Source organism: Podarcis vaucheri, assembly GCF_965113315.1.
Source record: "Podarcis vaucheri genome assembly, chromosome: 18".
Taxonomy (NCBI): domain Eukaryota; kingdom Metazoa; phylum Chordata; class Lepidosauria; order Squamata; family Lacertidae; genus Podarcis; species Podarcis vaucheri.
Window position 1 is genome coordinate 11,430,921 of NC_138756.1, and position 18,523 is coordinate 11,449,443.

Genomic DNA, 18,523 nt, shown 5'->3' on the forward strand with positions numbered 1-18,523 from the left:
CTTCCCAGGTGATGTGTATAAATTTTCAGAGACCCCCATTGATGGAATCTTCCAAGGAGTTGGAGATGGCGTTTATAAGTGGCCCACGTTTCACAAGCATAGAGTAAGGTTGGTAGCGCAATAGCTTCGTAAACGGACATTTAGGTTCCCCTGCGGATGTGTCCCGGTATATATAGCAAGGACATGGAGAACTTGCGCCCCTCCGCAAGTTGTGGGCCTCACACACACACCTCCCCCCGTCATCTCTGACCACTGGGCATGCTGGCCAGCCCTTTGGGGAGCTGAGAGTCCAAAGGCATCCGGGGGGTGGTATTCAGCTCCCTGTGTTCCTGTTCTAAGAGGATCAACGGTCCTTGCTTGATGGATAAGTTGCCCAGCTGAGCGGAAGGTCACGGAGGAGAAGAATAGGCCCTTTGAGAAGTTAGGTCTGGTATAAGGCAGTCATGAGACCCCTTTTAGCTTGGTCATGGGATCCAGCATCAGCACGAAGCCCCCCGCCCCCCCGCAATTAAGTCCTCTTAAGTCGATTTTCGGTTCCCACTTCCAAGCCCTGTCCAACTCGGGCTTTCCACGTGCTGGTCATATGAATGGCGACAGTATAAAACGGACGCCTGGCGGACCATCGGTTCCATCATCTGGAAAGAAGAAGAAGAGGACGGGGCGAGGGTCTCTGAGCTTTCTCGGGACGGGGAGCCCAGCTGCCACCAGAAAGGAGTCACCCCCCAAAGCGGTGTTGGTAAGGCAGCCGAGAATGGAGAAGACCCCTTTGGTATCAAGGAAGCGGGAGAGATCTTGTTTACCCAAAGGTTGGGTAATCTCTGCTTCAGCCGAGATTCCCGCATTGCAGGGGGGTTGGTCTAGAGGACCGTTGAGGGTCCCAGCTCGACGGTTCTATAATTCTACGGCGAGCGTTTTGCCACGGACGGGGTCACTGGGTGCGTCCCGAGGTGGTGGCATCCATGCCATAGATTCAAAGCACGTGGCACCATGACCCTCGGCCAGAAGTGTAGTTTGCGAAGGGTGCTGGGAACCAATAATAATAATAATAATAATAATAATAATAATAATAATAATAATAATATACCTCGCCCATCTGGCTGGGTTCACCCAGCCACCCTGGGCGGCTCCCAACAGAATATCAGCAACAACAATAAAAAATGATAAAATATCAAACACTGAAAACTTCCCTAAACAGGGCTGCCTTCAGAGGTCTTCTAAAAGTCAGATAGTTGCTTATTTCCTTCCTTTTTGGGGGGAAATCAAGGGCTTTAACTGTATCCCATGGAGGTGACCGTCGAATGAGCGTGGCAGTAAGCTTCCTGAGAATCTCGGAGTCTTCTTTTTATTTCACGTTCCTAGTCCTCATGAGCGTAACGATTTAAAGAGCGTGGCTTTCATCTCAAAAGCGGAGATCTCTTACGGCAGCTTATATTCAGAGGCACGCCATACTTTTCCTCCTCCATGAATTTGCCCAGTCCTCTTTGAAAGCCATCCAAATCGTTGGCCATCCCTGGCTCCTGTGGCAGGGAGTTCCACAGTCTGGCTACGCTTTTATCCGCTCCCTTTGTGAGGCCAGACGAACAAAAACCGGGCACGGCATTCCAAGCCCTGTCCTGCCGTAAATTCGCGTTGTGGCTTTAATAAAACTGACAGTTTATTTGCAACTTTCATGGTCACGACAAGCAAGGAGATTTTAGAGTCTCCGATTAAAGTTAAAGAAATGGAAGGAAATGTTTGCTGTATTCCGTGCCAGATTTTTAAATTTTTAATCTATATGCTTAGACCAGGCAATTTCTGTGCTAGGGAAAGCTAGATTTGGGAGCCACCAGAAGGACGTGAAAGCGTCTCTTATTTTGCATGGTTTGTTTTATTCTGTAGTCTTCGCATTTTTTGCACGTATAATCGCTATGTAATTTCTCACGGAGGGGTGATGTGAGACTTTGAAGCTTCAGGATGTTGTCTTCTGGAACTGACCACACCCTGTCGAGGCTTGCAATCCAGAACTCAACAAAGAGAAAGGATGTGTGCTCCGTTGGTATAGCAATAATAATAATAATAATAATAATAATAATAATAATAATAATAATAAATACCCCGTGCCCATCTGACTGGGTTTCCCCAGCCACTCTGGGCAGCTTCCAGCAGAATATAAAAACGTAATAAAACGCCAGACGTTAAAAAATTCCCGATACAGGGCTGCCTTCGGATGTATACTGGATAAAACCAGATTTACCTCCCCATTTCAGAGGTTATGGGGCTTTCGTGAGCTCTGGAAGAGCGCCGTCTGCCACGGAATGTGCACAAGCAGTACAACTTCTGTCATTTACAACGCACCAAAAACGTTTCAAAAATGGGTTAAAATAAAAATGGACACAGTGGTGGCAGTTTTGAGGTCTTAACTCCCCCCCAAGCTCCTTGGGGAGGGGTCAGGGCTGGGATAGGGAAAAAATAATAATGAATAAACTAAACAAAAATAAATTAGATGTGCTGGCAAACTTTAGCATGCGCTGAAAGCCTCTGTCTCAAGGAACTGATTCAAGTTTCTAGTCCTAATTTTTTTCTTCCCCATTTCCCCTCCCACTTTCGCAGGACGCCAAATCATCTTCCGCTTCTCCTCGACATGTTCTTCCTTCTTTTACACCTCTCTTTGTCCCCTTCTTTCTCTCTTTCTCTCCCTCTCCCCCCCTCTCTCTCCCCTTCTCGTTCCACTCAATTGTGTCGAAGGCCTTTGGAAGGATGGGACTTGTCCCCAGAGGATTCCCGCACCCCCACCGCTAGGCTTTGTGGTTTTCCCTTTGTCATCCTATGCCTGGGAGATTCTCGGGAGGCTGGGATAGTAAGGGGAAGCTCACGTAGCTATGGGCCCAGCTCGGGGCAGGAAGATCGGGGAGACACCCTCAAAAAGCGGCAACATCACCTCTTCCTACTCCATGTAACTGACAGCTGACTCAGGAAGAATGAAATAAATTTAATGATTATTTAGTTAAATTTGTTAAGTTAAAATAACCCGAAGCAGCTTGCAGATACTGAATAGGCTTAGGATTTTGTTTATGTTAAGTGATGAATTAATATGCTTAATTACATAAGGTGAAGATTTAAGGATGTTAATGTCTAAGTTAAATTTTATAAAAATTGGGATTTGGGAAACCGTTAAAAGGACATGCAATGAAATCCAACTAAGGGGAAGCGAGGAAGTCACTTAAAGTTAATAACGGTAATTTTCAATAAGGCTATGATTTATGTTTGTTAGTCTTGTGTGTTTGCTTGTTTATAATATTGTGAAAACCAATAAAATTTTTGGAGGAAAAAAAAGTAACTGACAGCTGACACCAGGTTTGCACCCAAAAGCTGTTAGACTTCCTTCGTACAGTCTCGGCCACGACCCTTTTATATACAGAGCTTGAGGGCTAGTAGCTTGACGTCTTTAAAAGGAAAGAATGTAAGCTGGAATTCTCAGGGCAATTGCATGGCCGCTGCTGATATAGAGGCTGTCTTCTAAGGTCCTCAGCGAAGGGAAATTGGAGAGCTTCGCTGGTTACAGCGTGGCGCTGTGGATGCCAAGGTTGAAGGTTTGATCCTCATACGGGATGGCTGCATATTCCTGACTTGCGGGGGGTTGGTCTAGATGACCCTTAGGGTCCCTTCCAGCTCGATGATTCGCTCATTCTACGATTCTATTCGTTGCAAGCAAAAAGTAGCAGTCCTCTGGAACCCCTCAGAGAAAGGATGTGGTTTTAAAAATTGTAAGACGTTGAGATAAACTGTACCTTTAGCATTCTCATTTGTATATAATTATCTCTAACCTGCACATATTTTTTTTTGAAACGGCGGACTATTGTTTTATTAAGCCTGTGGGCAACTGTGCATAAATGGGACACTCCTTTTGGGGAGCGGGGGCTGGGGGGGGGGCCTGAGAATGTAAGCAGAGACACAAACCCCAAAATGTTGCCTTCAGAAACATACTCCTCCAAATTCAATGAGACTGGCTGCCTAGCGGAATAGCTCTAAATTTAAATACTAAAAATAAAAATTTACTGGCATAAACACATACAGTGGTACCTCGGGTTACATACGCTTCAGGTTACACACTCCGCTAACCCAGAAATAGTGCTTCAGGTTAAGAACTTTGCTTCAGGATGAGAGAACAGAAATCGGGCTCCGGCAGCAGCAGGAGGCACCCATTAGCTAAACTGGTGCTTCAGGTTAAGAACAGTTTCAGGTTAAGTACAAACCTCCGGAACGAATTAAGTACTTAACCCGAGGTACCACTGTACAGAAGAGCTTTCCAAACTTTCCATGCTGGTGACACACTTTTCAGATGTGCATCATTTCGCGATGCAGAAATTTCAGTTTTACTAGCAAACCAGTTTTATTAGCAAGCACCTTTCCAATGTTCGCGCGACACACCTACAAACCGCAGCCGGCAAACAAACGTGTTGCGACGTACGGTTTGGAAGGCTCTGACCTACAGAATACAATAAAAACGACGAAATAAAATAAATGTGAAAGTAGAAAAATAAAACACAGGCACAGAGGGCTTTTTTTAAAAAAAGCATCAACCGGGAAACGACTGAAAATAAAATACAGAATTCAATTGTCACGTATAACTAATCAAGATCGCGGCTGCCGGACTGGGAATGGCCGCTGGGACCATATACCACTGGTCCTCAAAGTTCTTCACTGGCTTCCGGTAAGTTTCCAAGCACAATTCAAAGTGTTGGTGCTGACCTTGAAAGCCCTAAATGGTCCAGTAGACCTGAAGGGACGTCTCCACCCCCATCATCCAGCCCGGACACCTGGGTCCATCTCCCGAGAGCCTTCGGGCAGTTCCCTCCCTGCAAGAAGTGAGGTTACAGGGAACCAGGCAGAGGGCCTTCTCGGTGGTGGCGCCTGTTCTGCGAGGACGAAATGCCTGAATGGTGGGGAGCAACTGAAAAGGCCATTATGACTATAATAATAAATAAATAAAATAATAAGCAGTATTCCCTGCTGCATGCAAGAAAATGCAAGAAGGAAACCTCTACTTAAAAGAGACATTCCCTCCTGTGAGTGCCTAATAATAATAATAATATGAATAATTTTATTATTTATACTCCGCCCCGCTGACTGGGTTGCCCCAGCCACTCTGGGCGGCTCCCAAAATATATATTAAAAAGCACAATAAAACAGCAACCATTAAAAACTTGCCTGAACAGGGCTGCCTTCGGATGTCTTCTAAAAACCAAATAGTTGTTTATCTTGTTTGTGAGTAACTATATAGCCTTTAGAAGACATCTGAAGCTTTTTAAAGCTTTTATTATGTTTCTGTGTATGTTGAAAGCTGCCCAGAGTGGCTGGCAGAATGCAGTCAGATGGGTAGGTAATAATACGTCCTATTGCATCCCCTCCAACGTTTCTCCCCTGAAAATAGGGACGTCCTCTTCCATCCCCTCCAACGTTTCTCCCCTGAAAATAGGGACGTCCTCTTCCATCCCCTCCAACGTTTCTCCCCTGAAAATAGGGACGTCCTATTCCATCCCCTCCAACGTTTCTCCCCTGAAAATAGGGACGTCCTCTTCCATCCCCTCCAACGTTTCTCCCCTGAAAAGAGGGACGTCCTATTCCATCCCCTCCAACGTTTCTCCCCTGAAAATAGGGACGTCCTCTTCCATCCCCTCCAACGTTTCTCCCCTGAAAATAGGGATGTCCTATTCCATCCCCTCCAACGTTTCTCCCCTGAAAAGAGGGACGTCCTATTCCATCCCCTCCAACGTTTCTCCCCTGAAAATAGGGACGTCCTCTTCTATCCCCTCTAACGTTTCTCCCCTGAAAATAGGGACGTCCTATTCCATCCCCTCCAACGTTTCTCCCCTGAAAACAGGGACGTCCTATTCCATCCCCTCCAACGTTTCTCCCCTGAAAATAGGGATGTCCTATTCCATCCCCTCCAATGTTTCTTTACTGAAAGTATGGATGCCCTAAGGAAAAGCGGGAGCTTCCGGGATCAGATCAGAAACCGGGACGGCTTCTGTAAATCTGGGACTGTCCCTGGGAAATATAGACACTTGGGAGGGTCTGATCTCATGGTTGTGAGTTCAAATCCTATGTTGGGCAACTGATTCCTGTTGGGGTTGGTTGAAATGATCCGGGGGTTCCCTATAATTCTACGATCCCTGGTCAAAGAAGCAACTATCTTTGATAGATTGAAGAACGTCCTATTTAATGGAAGTATCCTCACCTGCGTAGGTGTCCTGGGTGCCCGAGTACCCACAAAACTCCCCATGAATAGCCTCAGTCCAGTATATCTGAAGGAGCATCTCCACCCCCATCGTTCTGCCCGGACACTGAGGTCCAGCGCCGAGGGCCTTCTGGCGGTTCCCTCCCTGCGAGAAGCCAAGTTACAGGGAACCAGGCAGAGGGCCTTCTCGGTGGTGGCGCCCGCCCTGTGGAACGCCCTCCCAGCAGATGTCAAAGAGAAGAACTACTACAGTGGCACCTCGGGTTACAGACGCTTCAGGTTACAGACTCCGCTAACCCAGAAATAATACCTCGGGTTAAGAACTTTGCTTCGGGATGAGGACAGAAATCGCACGGCAGCAGCGGTAGGCCCCATTAGCTAAAGTGGTGCCTCAGGTTAAGAACAGTTTCAGGTTAAGAACGGACCTCCTGAACGAATTAATTACCACCGTACCAGACTTTTAGAAGACATCTGAAGGCAGCCCTGTTTAGGGAAGCTTTTAAAGTTTGATGCATTACTGTATTTTAATATTTTGTTGGAAGCCACCTTCTTATTCTCCATTGCTGCGTCTGTCTGATCCTTATACTTGCAACAGCATAAATGATGATGATGATGATGAAGGGGCCGGGCACCCACCAATTTCGGCGCCAGGGCATGGCACCCACGGGGCCAAGGTGGCGGCTCCCTTGAGCGCGGAGAATGACTTTTCTTTGACGGATTTTTGATGGGCAGCGGAAGTTGTTGAGTTTTATGGGGAGAGATCTCACAAAGCGTTGCTGAGCTTTTTTTTTTGGGGGGGGAGATCGCTTTGGGGGGGAGGAGGAAACTCCCCCGGGGGCAAAGTCGGGAGAAACTCCCCAGCCGCAGTCTATGGGCTTGCGCCCCAGCCTGCGCCGAGAGAGGCGCGCCGGGATCGCGTCCCAGCCTCTTTGCGCTCCACCCTCTGCGCGCTCCTCCCTCCGACGGCACCCAGGGGTGGAGACTGGCAGGGTAGGAGGGTCAAACCGCCGCAGCCTCAATTGCCCTCGCCCCTGGCGCGTGCACGAGCGCGCGCGCCGCCCAGCCTGGGCGGGGACGGTCGCCGGCGTCCCTCCCCTCCTGCCGTCTCTCCACGTTGCGCCAGGGGCGAGGCGGAGCGGCGGCGGCGCGCAGCCTGTCCATCCGAGGAGGAGGCGAGGAGCCGCCTGGACGGCTTTTTTGGGGGAGCTAGGAAGGCGGTGCCATCATGTCGGGCTTGGATTACCTGGCCGCCGAGTGCCTCGTTTCCATCTCCACCGGAGCCCTGTTACACCCGGCCGCCGGTGCCAAGGAGGAGCGCGGGGCGCGCCCCATCGTCGCGGCCCCGCCGGAGGCGGCGGGGGAAGCCCTGGGAGGAACCCCCGACGGCGCAGGCAACCTCTCCGGCGCGGCCAAAAGGCACCGATGCCCGTTCCAGGGCTGCGCAAAAATCTACGGCAAATCTTCCCATCTGAAGGCGCATCTCCGGACGCACACGGGTAAGGGTCGCCCCCCCCCAAGCCCGGGGACAGTCTCTCTCTCCCCCCCCTCCATCTCTCCTCCCCCCCTTCGATAACATATCCCCAAAAGTGGATAGGCATTCAAACGCTCGCCATGTGATGGATTGTGCGGGTTTACTGGGGCCCCCGATATTTCGTTCGAGGTGGCACCCCCGGAACCCCCCGAGGCCCCCCCTCCCCTCCGGCCGGTTCCCGCCTCGCCTTCCCTCCCCCGCCCCACCCCCGTGGCCTCCACCCACGTGGGGAGACCGCGCCTCGCTCGCTCGCTCTGGGCGGCGCCGACGCGCGCATTTCCTGGATTTGGGCTCGGGTGATTACGCAGCCCACCCACGTCGCGATAGAGACCTCTGCGCCGGTTTCTCTTGCCCGCCTTTACGCGGTGTAGCCCGGGCGCGCCTCCGCCGCCTCGCTTTCCCTCCCCCCCACGCCCCCGCGCGTCGGCTGAGCGATCCCGTCCCCACGTGCTGCGAGAGCGCAGAGGGTGGGATGTGGAGAGACTCTCCAGAGTGGGCGTCTTGGGTTTCTATCTGTCTCGTATCCTATCGATATGCCCCTTGAGGACCAAAATCCCAGGTTCGGTCGAGCCTCCGGGGCCAGGCGCAGTCTACCTCGGCCGCCGGAGAACAAACAAACAAGCGTGTTTGTTTGTTTGTTTGACTGATCCGGTAGGGCTTTCGCTTGCCAAAGACGGGAGGAGGCGCCGGGTTCTGCTTTACGTCCCTGCCTAGGGGCATAAATGGGTGGGGTGGGGGGGCTAATCAACAGTGGCGTAGCGTGGGTTGTCAGCACCCGGGGCAAGGCAAGTAATTTGCGCCCCCTAACCCGTGGATTTGCGCCCCCTAACCCTAACCCCCAGATGTTGCGACCGCCCCCCCTGCACCCCCACGCTACCCCCCACTGCTAATCAATACAAATCTGAGGTTCTGCTTCTCCCCCCTCCACCCACCCCACCAAAAGCCTGTCCCGCCCTAGCAAAAATCCTGGCTACGCCCATGTCCCTGCTCCCTAATTTGAAGAAAAACCTTCTGGAAATCTTTTTCCCGGCTTCCAATCTCGCCCACTTCTTGTTTGGCAAATGTCTTGCCATGTGGGGCAGCGGGTGGGGCCGGCCTCGAGGTGGCCTGATTTGGGAGGGGGGGGGCGGGGGCGGGCGGGAGGGACCTGCTGTGTGGAAATTTCAATTTGGGGAGGGGTTTGGCTGTGGCTTGGTTCCTTGGCTCTCCACCCAGACCTGCTGGGCAAACACAACCATTTACAAAACCCCCACCCACCAAAAAAAAACACAAAAAAACCAACCACCAGAAAGTAAACACCTTAAGAGAGTGGGTGGGAGGGTTGTGGCGAAGTGGGATGGGCACAAAACGGGCAAAGATCGCTTTTGCCAGCCCTGAAGAGACCGGTTACCAACCGAAAACCTGGCCTTTTACAGGAATTTGCAGGCGAGCGAGAGGGAAAATGGCACAGTGTCCAATTCCGATTTTGTATTAAAAGGGGAGGAACTGTTCGCTGCTGGAAAAGTATGTGGCTTCCTTGGTTCGGAATCTGGACATTTGCACCATGCCAGTAACGTGCTGAGTTAAAAAACTCAGATACAGTGGTACCTCGGGTTAAGTACTTAATTCGTTCCGGAGGTCCGTTCTGAACCTGAAACTGTTCTTAACCTGAAGCACCACTTTAGCTAAGGGGGCCTCCTGCTGCTGCTCTGCAATTTCTGTTCTCATCTTGAAGCAAAGTTCTTAACCTGAAGCACTATTTCTGGGTTAGCGGAGTCTGTAACCTGAAGCGTCGGTAACCTGAAGCGTATGTAACCCGAGGTACCACTGTATAGTAGCTAATTGCCAAATGGAATCTTAAACCAAGGTTACTGTCACCACAACAGAATGTCGGCGCCTTTGTTTTGGCCGCGTGACTTATTACTATAATCATCGCTATTCATTTCTATAACTATTCTAATTTCTGTATTAACAAAGAACAAATATCAAAGCGGTTTACAATGCATTAAAACGCCAACCGAAACTCGGAATAAATAAATAAATAAATAAACCGCAAGCTTCACAGAGACTTTTTTCTTCTTCTTTTTCAAATTTTTTATATTGGTTTTCACAACATTATAAACAAACAAACACATAAGACAAACAAACATAAACCATAGCCTTATTAAAAATTACACGTATTAACATTGTTAAGTGACTTCCTCGCATCCCCTTGGTTGAATTTCATTGCATATCCTTTGAACGGTTTTCCAAATCCCAGTTTTTATGAAATTTAACTTAAACATTAACATTCTTATATCTTCACCTTATGGAATTAAGCATATAAATTCATCACTTAACATAAATAAAACCCTAAGCCCATTAAGTATCTGCAAGCTGTTTTCGGTTAGTTTAACTTAACAAATCTAACTAAATAGTCATTAAATTTATTCCATTCTTCCTGATACTCCTCCACCTTCTGGCCGCGGACTCTTCCGGTTAGGTCGGCTAGCTCCGAAAAATACATCATCTTCATCTGCCATTCTTCTATTGTTGGCAATTCTTGGGTTTTCCACTTTTTAGCTAACAAAATACGATCAGCGGTTGTGGCATACAAAAATAATTTAACAAATCCAATTCTTGGCACATATACGCAGAGAGAGAGAGAGAGCTCTCAACGAGCTTGGAACAGATAGTTCCTTCGATGGAGAGCTGTTAGTGGTGGTTTCACGGTGTGTTTTAAAGGCCCCATCTTGCAAAGGCACACGCCAGCTTTGTCGAGAAAAACAAAGCGTCGAAGCAGCAGGGCTGCATCTGGGTAAACAGACGCTCAAAAAGGAGAGAAAGAGAGAGAGAGAGAGAGAGAGAGAGAGAGAGAGAAAACCCCACGGTATGCAGACTTTGCTTGTGCAATCCTGACATCTGCCTTCCTGGCTTAGCTTTCCTCCCACGAGGAGATTAAGGGCAGCGAACTCTCATGGGCATGAGCTAGGTTGCAAAGACATCTGCTGCGGCACGCTCCTTTGGCACGGCAGAGCCCAGTTAATCTAAGTCAAGGTTCTAGTCCCAAATAAGGACCAATTTACAGTGGTGCCTTGGTTCTCAAACTTAGTCCGTTCCAAAACCAAAGCGTTCCAAAACCAAAGGCCTCAAAAACAAAAACGCAAAATAAAGAGCAAAAACAAAAGCGCCAAACTTAATCCGTCCCGGAAATCTACTGGGCCTAGGCTGTTTAGGGCTTGAAAGGCCAGCCCCAACACTTTTGAATTGTGCTCGGAAACGTCCTGGGAGCCAATGTAGGTCTTTCAGTACTGGTGTTATGTGGTCTCCACTCCCAGTCACCAGTCTAGCTGCCACATTCTGGATTAATTGCATTTTCCAGATCACCTTCAAAGGCAGCCCCACGGAGAGCGCATTGCAGTAGTCCAAGCGGGAGATAACCAGAGCATGCACCACTCTGGCCAGACAGTCTGCGGGCAGGGAGGGTCTCATCCTGCGTACTAGATGGAGCTGGTAAACAGCTGCCCTGAACACAGAATTGACCTGCGCCTCCATGGACAGCCGTGAGTCCAAAATGACTCCCAGGCTGCACACCTGGTCCTTTGGGGGCACAGTGACCCCATTCAGGACCAGGGAGTCCCCCACACCCTCCTGTCCCCCCCAAAACCATCCTTCTGTCTTGTCAGGATTCAACCTCAGTCTGTTAGCCACCATCCATCCTCCAAGAGTCAAAATTTATGTCTGATATGTTTAGTTTGTATGTTTGTTTTCTTTTTCTTTTTTGTAATCTTAAGTTGAGAGGTGTATGATGTTGTTGTTGAGTCCTTTAGTTGTGTCCGCCTCTTCGTGACCCCCTGGACCAGAGCAGGCCAGGCCCTCCTGTCTTCCGCTGCCTCCCGCAGTTTGGTCAAACTCATGCTGGTAGCTTCGAGAACACTGTCCCACCATCTCGTCCTCTGCCGTCCCCTTCTCCTTGTGCCCTCCATCTTTCCCAACATCAGGGTCTATTCCAGGGAGTCTTCTCTTCTCATGAGGTGGCCAAAGTCTTGGAGCCTCAGCTTCAGGATCTGTCCTTCCAGTGAGCACTCAGGGCTGATTTCCTTCCGAATGGAGAGGTTGGATCTTCTTGCAGTCCATGGGACTCTCAAGAGTCTCCTCCAGCACCAGAATTCAAAACCATCCATTCTTCGGCCATCAGCCTTCTTTATGGTCCAGCTCTCACTTCCATACATCACTACCGGGAAAACCAGAGCTTTTACTATACAGTGGTACCTCGGATTACATACACTTCAGGTTACAGACTCCGCTAACCCAGAAATAGTACCTTGGGTTAAGAACTTTGCTTCAGGATGAGAACAGAAATTGTGCTCCGGCACCGCAGCAGCAGCGGGAAGCCCCATTAGCTAAAGTGGTGCTTCAGGTTAAGAACAGTTTCAGGTTAAGAACGGACCTCCAGAACGAATTAAGTACATAACTAGAGGTACCACTGTACGGACCTTTGTTGGCAAGGTGTATGTATCTATGTATGTATGAGGTGTATGTATCTATTTAGAATGAGTTTGTTTCATGTTCTGGTTTGTGTTTGCAAGTCTTTCATTTATCAATAGAAGTTTTAAATAAATAAATAAGGAATTAATTGTATCCACCCTGACTTCAGCTTAACGTTCCCACCGCGAACGACAACACGACTCACTCTTTGCTTTGCTTTTATAAAAAATATTTATTAAGAAAATTTTTTAAATATAATAAAAAATAAACATACAAAATAACAAGCATTTAAAAACACACATTAATTTTCAATAACATAACTTCCATACCCTTATTTCCTCCAACCTCCTCATACTTCCCTTCTTTGTATTCCAGTTCAGTTTGTTAGTTCAGCAAATCTTTACCATAAAATTTTTACCCATTTATAATCCTTTTTTTCCCCCTTTCCCATAACTGCGAAAACATTACAGCTGGAAACCGCTTAATTTCTATCCAACATCTTTCTAACATTCGTTCACTTTACGCTTTGCTTTCCTCTCTGCTTTGCAGGCGAGCGCCCGTTCCCTTGCAGTTGGCCCTCCTGCCAGAAGCGATTCGCCCGTTCCGACGAGCTGGCCCGCCACCTGCGCACCCACACCGGCGAGAAGCGCTTTGCCTGCCCGCTCTGCGAGAAGCGCTTCATGCGCAGCGACCACTTGACCAAGCACGCCCGGCGCCACCCGGCTTTCCGCCCGGACATGGTCCGCAGACCCGAGTGCCACAGCGCCTCTCCCAGTGACTCGGCCGCAAGCAGCCTGGCCGGGAGCCCTGCCCGCGACAGCCCCGCCCCCTGAAATGTCCCCGCTGCTACCCACGGTGCTTTGCTGGCCCCCAGCCTGCCAGGGACCCTCCGCTGGGCGAAGGGGGCCTGTTCCCGGTTCCCATCTTGGCGCCTCCTGGGAGCGAGGGTCGGAGGAACCGTTCCAGGCGACTTCCTTCGGTCCATTCGATTGCAACTTTCCACCATCCCCTGCCCCACGTCTGCCGAGGTTTCTGCCGGCGTCTAGGGTCCCCTCGCAGCCCCTTTGCCTCGGTTTCCCAACGCAAAGGGACTTTCTTGGTTGGGTGTCTCAAATAGCCCACCCTGCCATTCCCTATCGCTTTCCGGAAATGTCTGGATTCTCGGACCCCTTCCCCGGCTCCCCGATACTCAGGAAATGGGGGGGGGGACGTAGTCTAGAACCCGCCAACCCTTTCTTTGGCCAGATAGATGGTTCTAGGAAGCTGATTTATATGGTACAATGGGACAGAGATGTCCACAATTGCACATCACCCGGATCTGGTAACCAAAGGTAGACTGCCTCTGGCTGGGGGGGGAATGATTGCGGTGAACAGATGACTCCGAGAGGTTCATAAACAGGGTACGGTATAATCCGAGCTGATCCGGCGTCATTTGTTCCCGGAACCTGGTCACCAGGGGTATATTCCCCCCTAAATAATCTTCCTTGCTGTCACGGATGCCCGCAATTAATCGGAACCCAGCCTTAAAAGGGAAAACAAATACCGTATTTTTCGCTCTATAAGATGCACCAGACCACAAGACGCACCTAGTTTTTGGAGGAGGAAAACAAGGAAAAAAATATTCTGAATCCCAGAAGCCAGAACAGCAAGAGGGATCGCTGCGCAGCGAAAGCAGCGATCCCTCTTGCTGTTCTGGCTTCTGGGATAGCTGCGCAGCCTGCATTCGCTCCATAAGACGCACACGCATTTTCCCTTACTTTTTAGGAGGGGGAAAGTGAGTCTTATAGAGCCAAAAATACGGTACGTTTGTGTGTGCTGCACGGAGGAGCGATCGCTCCATCGTTAGCTCATTCGCCAGCCGAAACCTGCTCACCTTCTCCAAAAATCTGGTGGGGTTCGGCTCACAGCTCCCACCAGCCCAGCATGACTAGTGGTTAGGGGTGATGGGGAGACGAATGCCTCTGTTTGGAAAAGGCGCTCCCTTCCTGAGAGTTGAGGAACACCTCTTAGAACAGAGATGGGGAAGCCTGTATCCTTCCCGTGCTGGACACCAGCGGTCAGCATGCCCAATGGGCGGAGGTCATGACCGTTGGAGTCCAGTAGCATCCGAAAGACCCCAGTTTGGGAAACTCCTCTCCTCACTGTCTGCATCCGAGGCCTGTTTGATTTGCATACCTGTCCATCCTATTCCCTGGGACTTCGCTGAGCATCGCTAGTGGGTAACCCATCCCTAAAATTTGTAAATAACCCCTCTGAACCCGGGTCCAAGTTTTAATATCTGTACATAGAAAATGGAGGACCTGTTTTTATGGGTGTGGCTGTTCTTGTTATTTTTATATCTATATATATAAAAAAAACAGTGTAATTTATTTTATTTTTAAATGTAGAATCTGCATCGGTCTGGGGGGGGATGTTGAACTGGGAGGGGGAAGAAGGCTTAAGGATTTTATCCTCCTCCTCCCTTTGCAAGCCTGCCTTAAAGCTGAGCTGGGAATCGCTTTGCCCACAATCATGAGGACTAGGAACTCGCTTCGGTTTCCGGGGAAGCGGCGCCGCTCAGCGGGCAGCGCTGAGCTAGGTAGACCGCGGAGCCGGCAAGAAGCAGAAGTCTGTGTCGCCCAGGATTTGGGTCCCTGGCTGTTTTTTTGGACTACAACTCCCATCATGCTTGGTTAGTACCAGGCGTCAGGGATGATGGGTTTTGTAGTCCAAAAAAATATCACCACCACCAGAGCCTGGGCGAGTTTTTGCAAGGGGTGTTGGGCACGTTGCAAAGCACTTCCCCACCCCTTCCTCCCCAGCAGAGCTGTATTTCAGGGTGTGGATAAAGAGAAATAGATATATGTGTGTGTTTTTAACGTGAGTTTCGGTGCCTTGGTGCTTCCGGAGGGCCGGATCGGGGCCCTGAAGGCACCCCTTCCTTCTTCCTTGGTTAAATGCATTTGTGAGGCTTGCTCGCAGGGTGTAGGTACCCCTTCGGCGCAGGAGGGTGGGGGTTTTTTTGTTTTTTAAATTTGCCAAGCTGGCAATAGCCATATCTGTGATTGCTCGGTCTACGGGTTGGCGCTGGCCGGATCTTGATGCCTGCGCGGCGTTGCTGCCCGCCTTGCTTGCGAAGTGGCCTTGCTCCCTTCATCGGAAAACGCCGTAGAGTCAGGGCGAGCGGCCGCTTTTCCCGCTTCCTCTTGCTTTCCGATGCTCCCGTTTACACCCCGTCGGATCCGGACTTCCGTCCAGGGTCCTTTGGGAAACCGGAGAAGGGACGTGCGCTTGCACTTTGGGGAGAAAAGTCGGCGGGGCGACGTTCGAACCGCAGGGCTTTGTGCAAAACCCCAAGCGCAATCCGGGCTTTGTGCAAAACCCCAGGCGGAATCCGTGCCCCATAAAGCTAGGCCAAGCTCACGGAGCCTTTGAGCCCGGAAAATACTGTGGAACTACAGTTCCCATCATCCCTGGCAGCAGAGGCTGATGGGAGTTGTAGTTCGGCAACACCTGGCACGCCAAAGGTTCCTTGTCCCCAAGCTAGATAAACCTCAGTGCTTCGGGTCTAGTGGTTTAGGCTCTTCAGGGATACACTGCCCGGCCTCCATGAGGCTCTGGATTCGAACTCAAGACCGGAAGATGCCCACATCTGCAGGCTGGGATGCGCAAGGCATTTTGGGAAGCACACCAGCTGACCAACAGCTGGAAGTTTTGCCTGGGATAATCTTCCTCCTGACCCCAATCTTAAAATTTCCTGAGTTCTCAGGGACTAATAAGGGAACTGTAATTCCCGTGCCCCCCGCCCCTCAAATTCCTGTTATCTGGGGAAATTATATATTTATGATCTCCCTTCCCTCCTCCCTTTGCAATTAAGCAAGAGATATTTTTTAAACGGAAGCAAGTAGATTTATTTATTTTTGGTTAAAAAGAGTAGCGTGCGAATTAACGGGAAGCTGCGCGTCGGTTGAGTGTTCGGGGTTTGTTTGGCCTGTTTGCAATGCGGATTAGAATTGCAGCGCAGGTTTTAAGGGGGGGGAAATGTTGGTTTTGGTCGGAGGCGCGACGTATTTTTTCCTTTACGGCCGAGAAATCTGCACCCACCTCGCGATTTCCACGAGCCGACAGGAGGCTAACTGCGTCCAAAGTCCTCATCTATCCATCTACCGTATTTTTCGCTCTATAAGACGCACCAGACCACAAGACGCACCTAGTTTTTGGAGGAGGAAAACAAGAAAAAGAATATTCTGAATCTCAGAAGCCAGAAGAGCAAGAGGGATCGCTGTGCAGTGAAAGCAGCAATCCCTCTTGCTGTTCTGGCTTCTGGAATAGCTGCGCAGCCTGCATTCGCTCCGTAAGACGCACACACATTTCCCCTTACTTTTGAGGAGGGGAAAAGTGAGTCTTATAGAGCAACATATACGGTATGTTTATTATGAGAAACAGCGAACACAAATGCCTTCATCGCATTTTCTTTCGAAGGATCTTCATTGCGCTCTTGTCGGTCAACCCTGCAGATCTTAAAAGAGTTTTGCGGACAGTTCCGGCGGCTCGGAAAACAGGAGCTGGTGAAAGGCTAAAACTATTTAATTAAAACTTTTTAGTTTATTATAAGACAAACACAAAAGCAACAACCCCAAAACCCGAGGTTGCATTTCTTAAAGCCTCTTATTACCCGGGAGCAAACCCCATTGAATGAAATAGGATTTCTCCGCCTGCGTAGCTGTGGCTATGTTTGCACTAGTAACATTGAACTGGCCGGTGTTTTTAAAAGTAGGGTTATGTGACCCCAGGCTGCTTCTGAGAAAACTTGGGGAGTTCTTCGACTGCCCTAAATCTTGAGATATCTTCCCCCTCTGAGACCCACACAAAGCCCCATGGCTGTCGTTTTTCTCCCTTGAAAAGCACAGGGTGCCGAAGGTGGAATTTGGGGAGAGTGCCAATCTTTCAAAGTTCCTTTCTCCTCTCTATGGGGCTTTCTCAAGGCTCGGACTAATCCGACTGCGTCTTTTCTCAAGATCCGTTGGAAACGGAAGAGTTGGGTGTGCATGCACTTTTAATTTCTGTCTTGGCAGGCAGGGGGGATACATGGCCTGGCCACCCGCTCAGCAGCCGAAAATTTGCCAAAACAGCTGGCAAACCCTGCCGTAGGACTTGTGCAAATGGTGGATTACGCAATGTATTTATTTGACAGCGTGTTCCCTTCTCCTGGTCTGAAAAACCCGTGCATCGGGGTTGGGGCTGGGGGTGAACGATTTGAGATATTGTCAATATCCCACGCACCCTTTTAAACCCCTGTTGTTTTTTAAGAAGCACTGAAGCTCGTATGTGTGCGTGTGTGTGTTTTGGGTGTGCCGCTTGAAAAATAAAAACGACAAAACTGCTTTACTCCTGTGTCTTGTGTGCTGTTTGTGAAATTGATTTCCTCCATGTTCCCTTAAATGCCTTGCCGTGTCTCAAGAAGGGGTTTCTCCCTAGTCCGTGTGTTTTGGATGGCAGCTTTGTTTTTAAGAACATCAGAATTTTCTCGGAGAATGGGGAGAGTTGGAGGGCTGCCCAAAGGACATCCAAACCGACCCCCTTTGGTGTGGGAATTGCAGCAGTTCACCGCGAGACTGATCTGGGGTGCGAAAGGGGACTCTTTTCATTATGTATTGCAGTGGTACCTCGGGTTAAGTATTTAATTCGTTCCGGAGGTCTGTTCTTAACCTGAAGCACCACGTTAGCTAATGGGGCCTCCTGCTGCCGCCACACGATTTCTGTTCTCATCCTGAAGCAAAGTTTTTAACCCGAGGTAATATTTCTGGGTTAGCGGAGTCTGTAACCTGAAGTGTATGTAACCCGAGGTACCACTGTACTGTTTTTATAAGCTATCTGCCAAGTTATTTAGGAACAGGATTGAAAAAGACATATTGTGCATAACACACACACACCCCAAGTGTAGAAAATGCCAAAGGATGTCTCTGCCTTGTTGATATTTGACCTCTTCTTCTTTGGCCATCCCTCGTAGCCGAGTAAAATTGACTTCCATGAACACAGTTTTCAAAAGTGAGTCTGTAAGTGATTGTGGAGGCCAATTCTGGATCCCCACGTCCTTCCACAGTGGGGACATAGGGTTAGGGCGGGAGTTGATCCCGGTGAGAGTTTGCCAAGCGTGCCTTCCTCTTAGCACGTTTCTCCCTTGCGTCCTGAGTTCGAGGGTCTTCAAAGCCCACGACACCTTTGGTAAAGGTTCTCCAACTGGAGCGCTCGCAGGCCAGTGTTTCCCAATTGTTGGTGTTTATAGTACATTTTTTAGATTTGCCTTGAGAGAGTCTTTAAACCTCTTTTGTTGACCACCAACATTACGC

At 49.5% G+C, this 18,523-nt stretch overlaps 1 protein-coding gene across 1 annotated transcript; it reads left to right on the plus strand.

Moving 5' to 3' along the window:
• The first annotated feature begins 7,305 nt into the window (after nt 1-7,305).
• KLF16 (KLF transcription factor 16) lies at nt 7,306-17,148 on the plus strand. Its single transcript, XM_082206788.1, has 2 exons — nt 7,306-7,713; nt 12,744-17,148. Exons 1-2 carry the CDS (start codon nt 7,443-7,445, stop codon nt 13,025-13,027), a joined length of 555 nt encoding a protein of 184 aa, XP_082062914.1. The 5' UTR covers nt 7,306-7,442; the 3' UTR covers nt 13,028-17,148.
• Nucleotides 17,149-18,523: the final 1,375 nt, after the last annotated feature.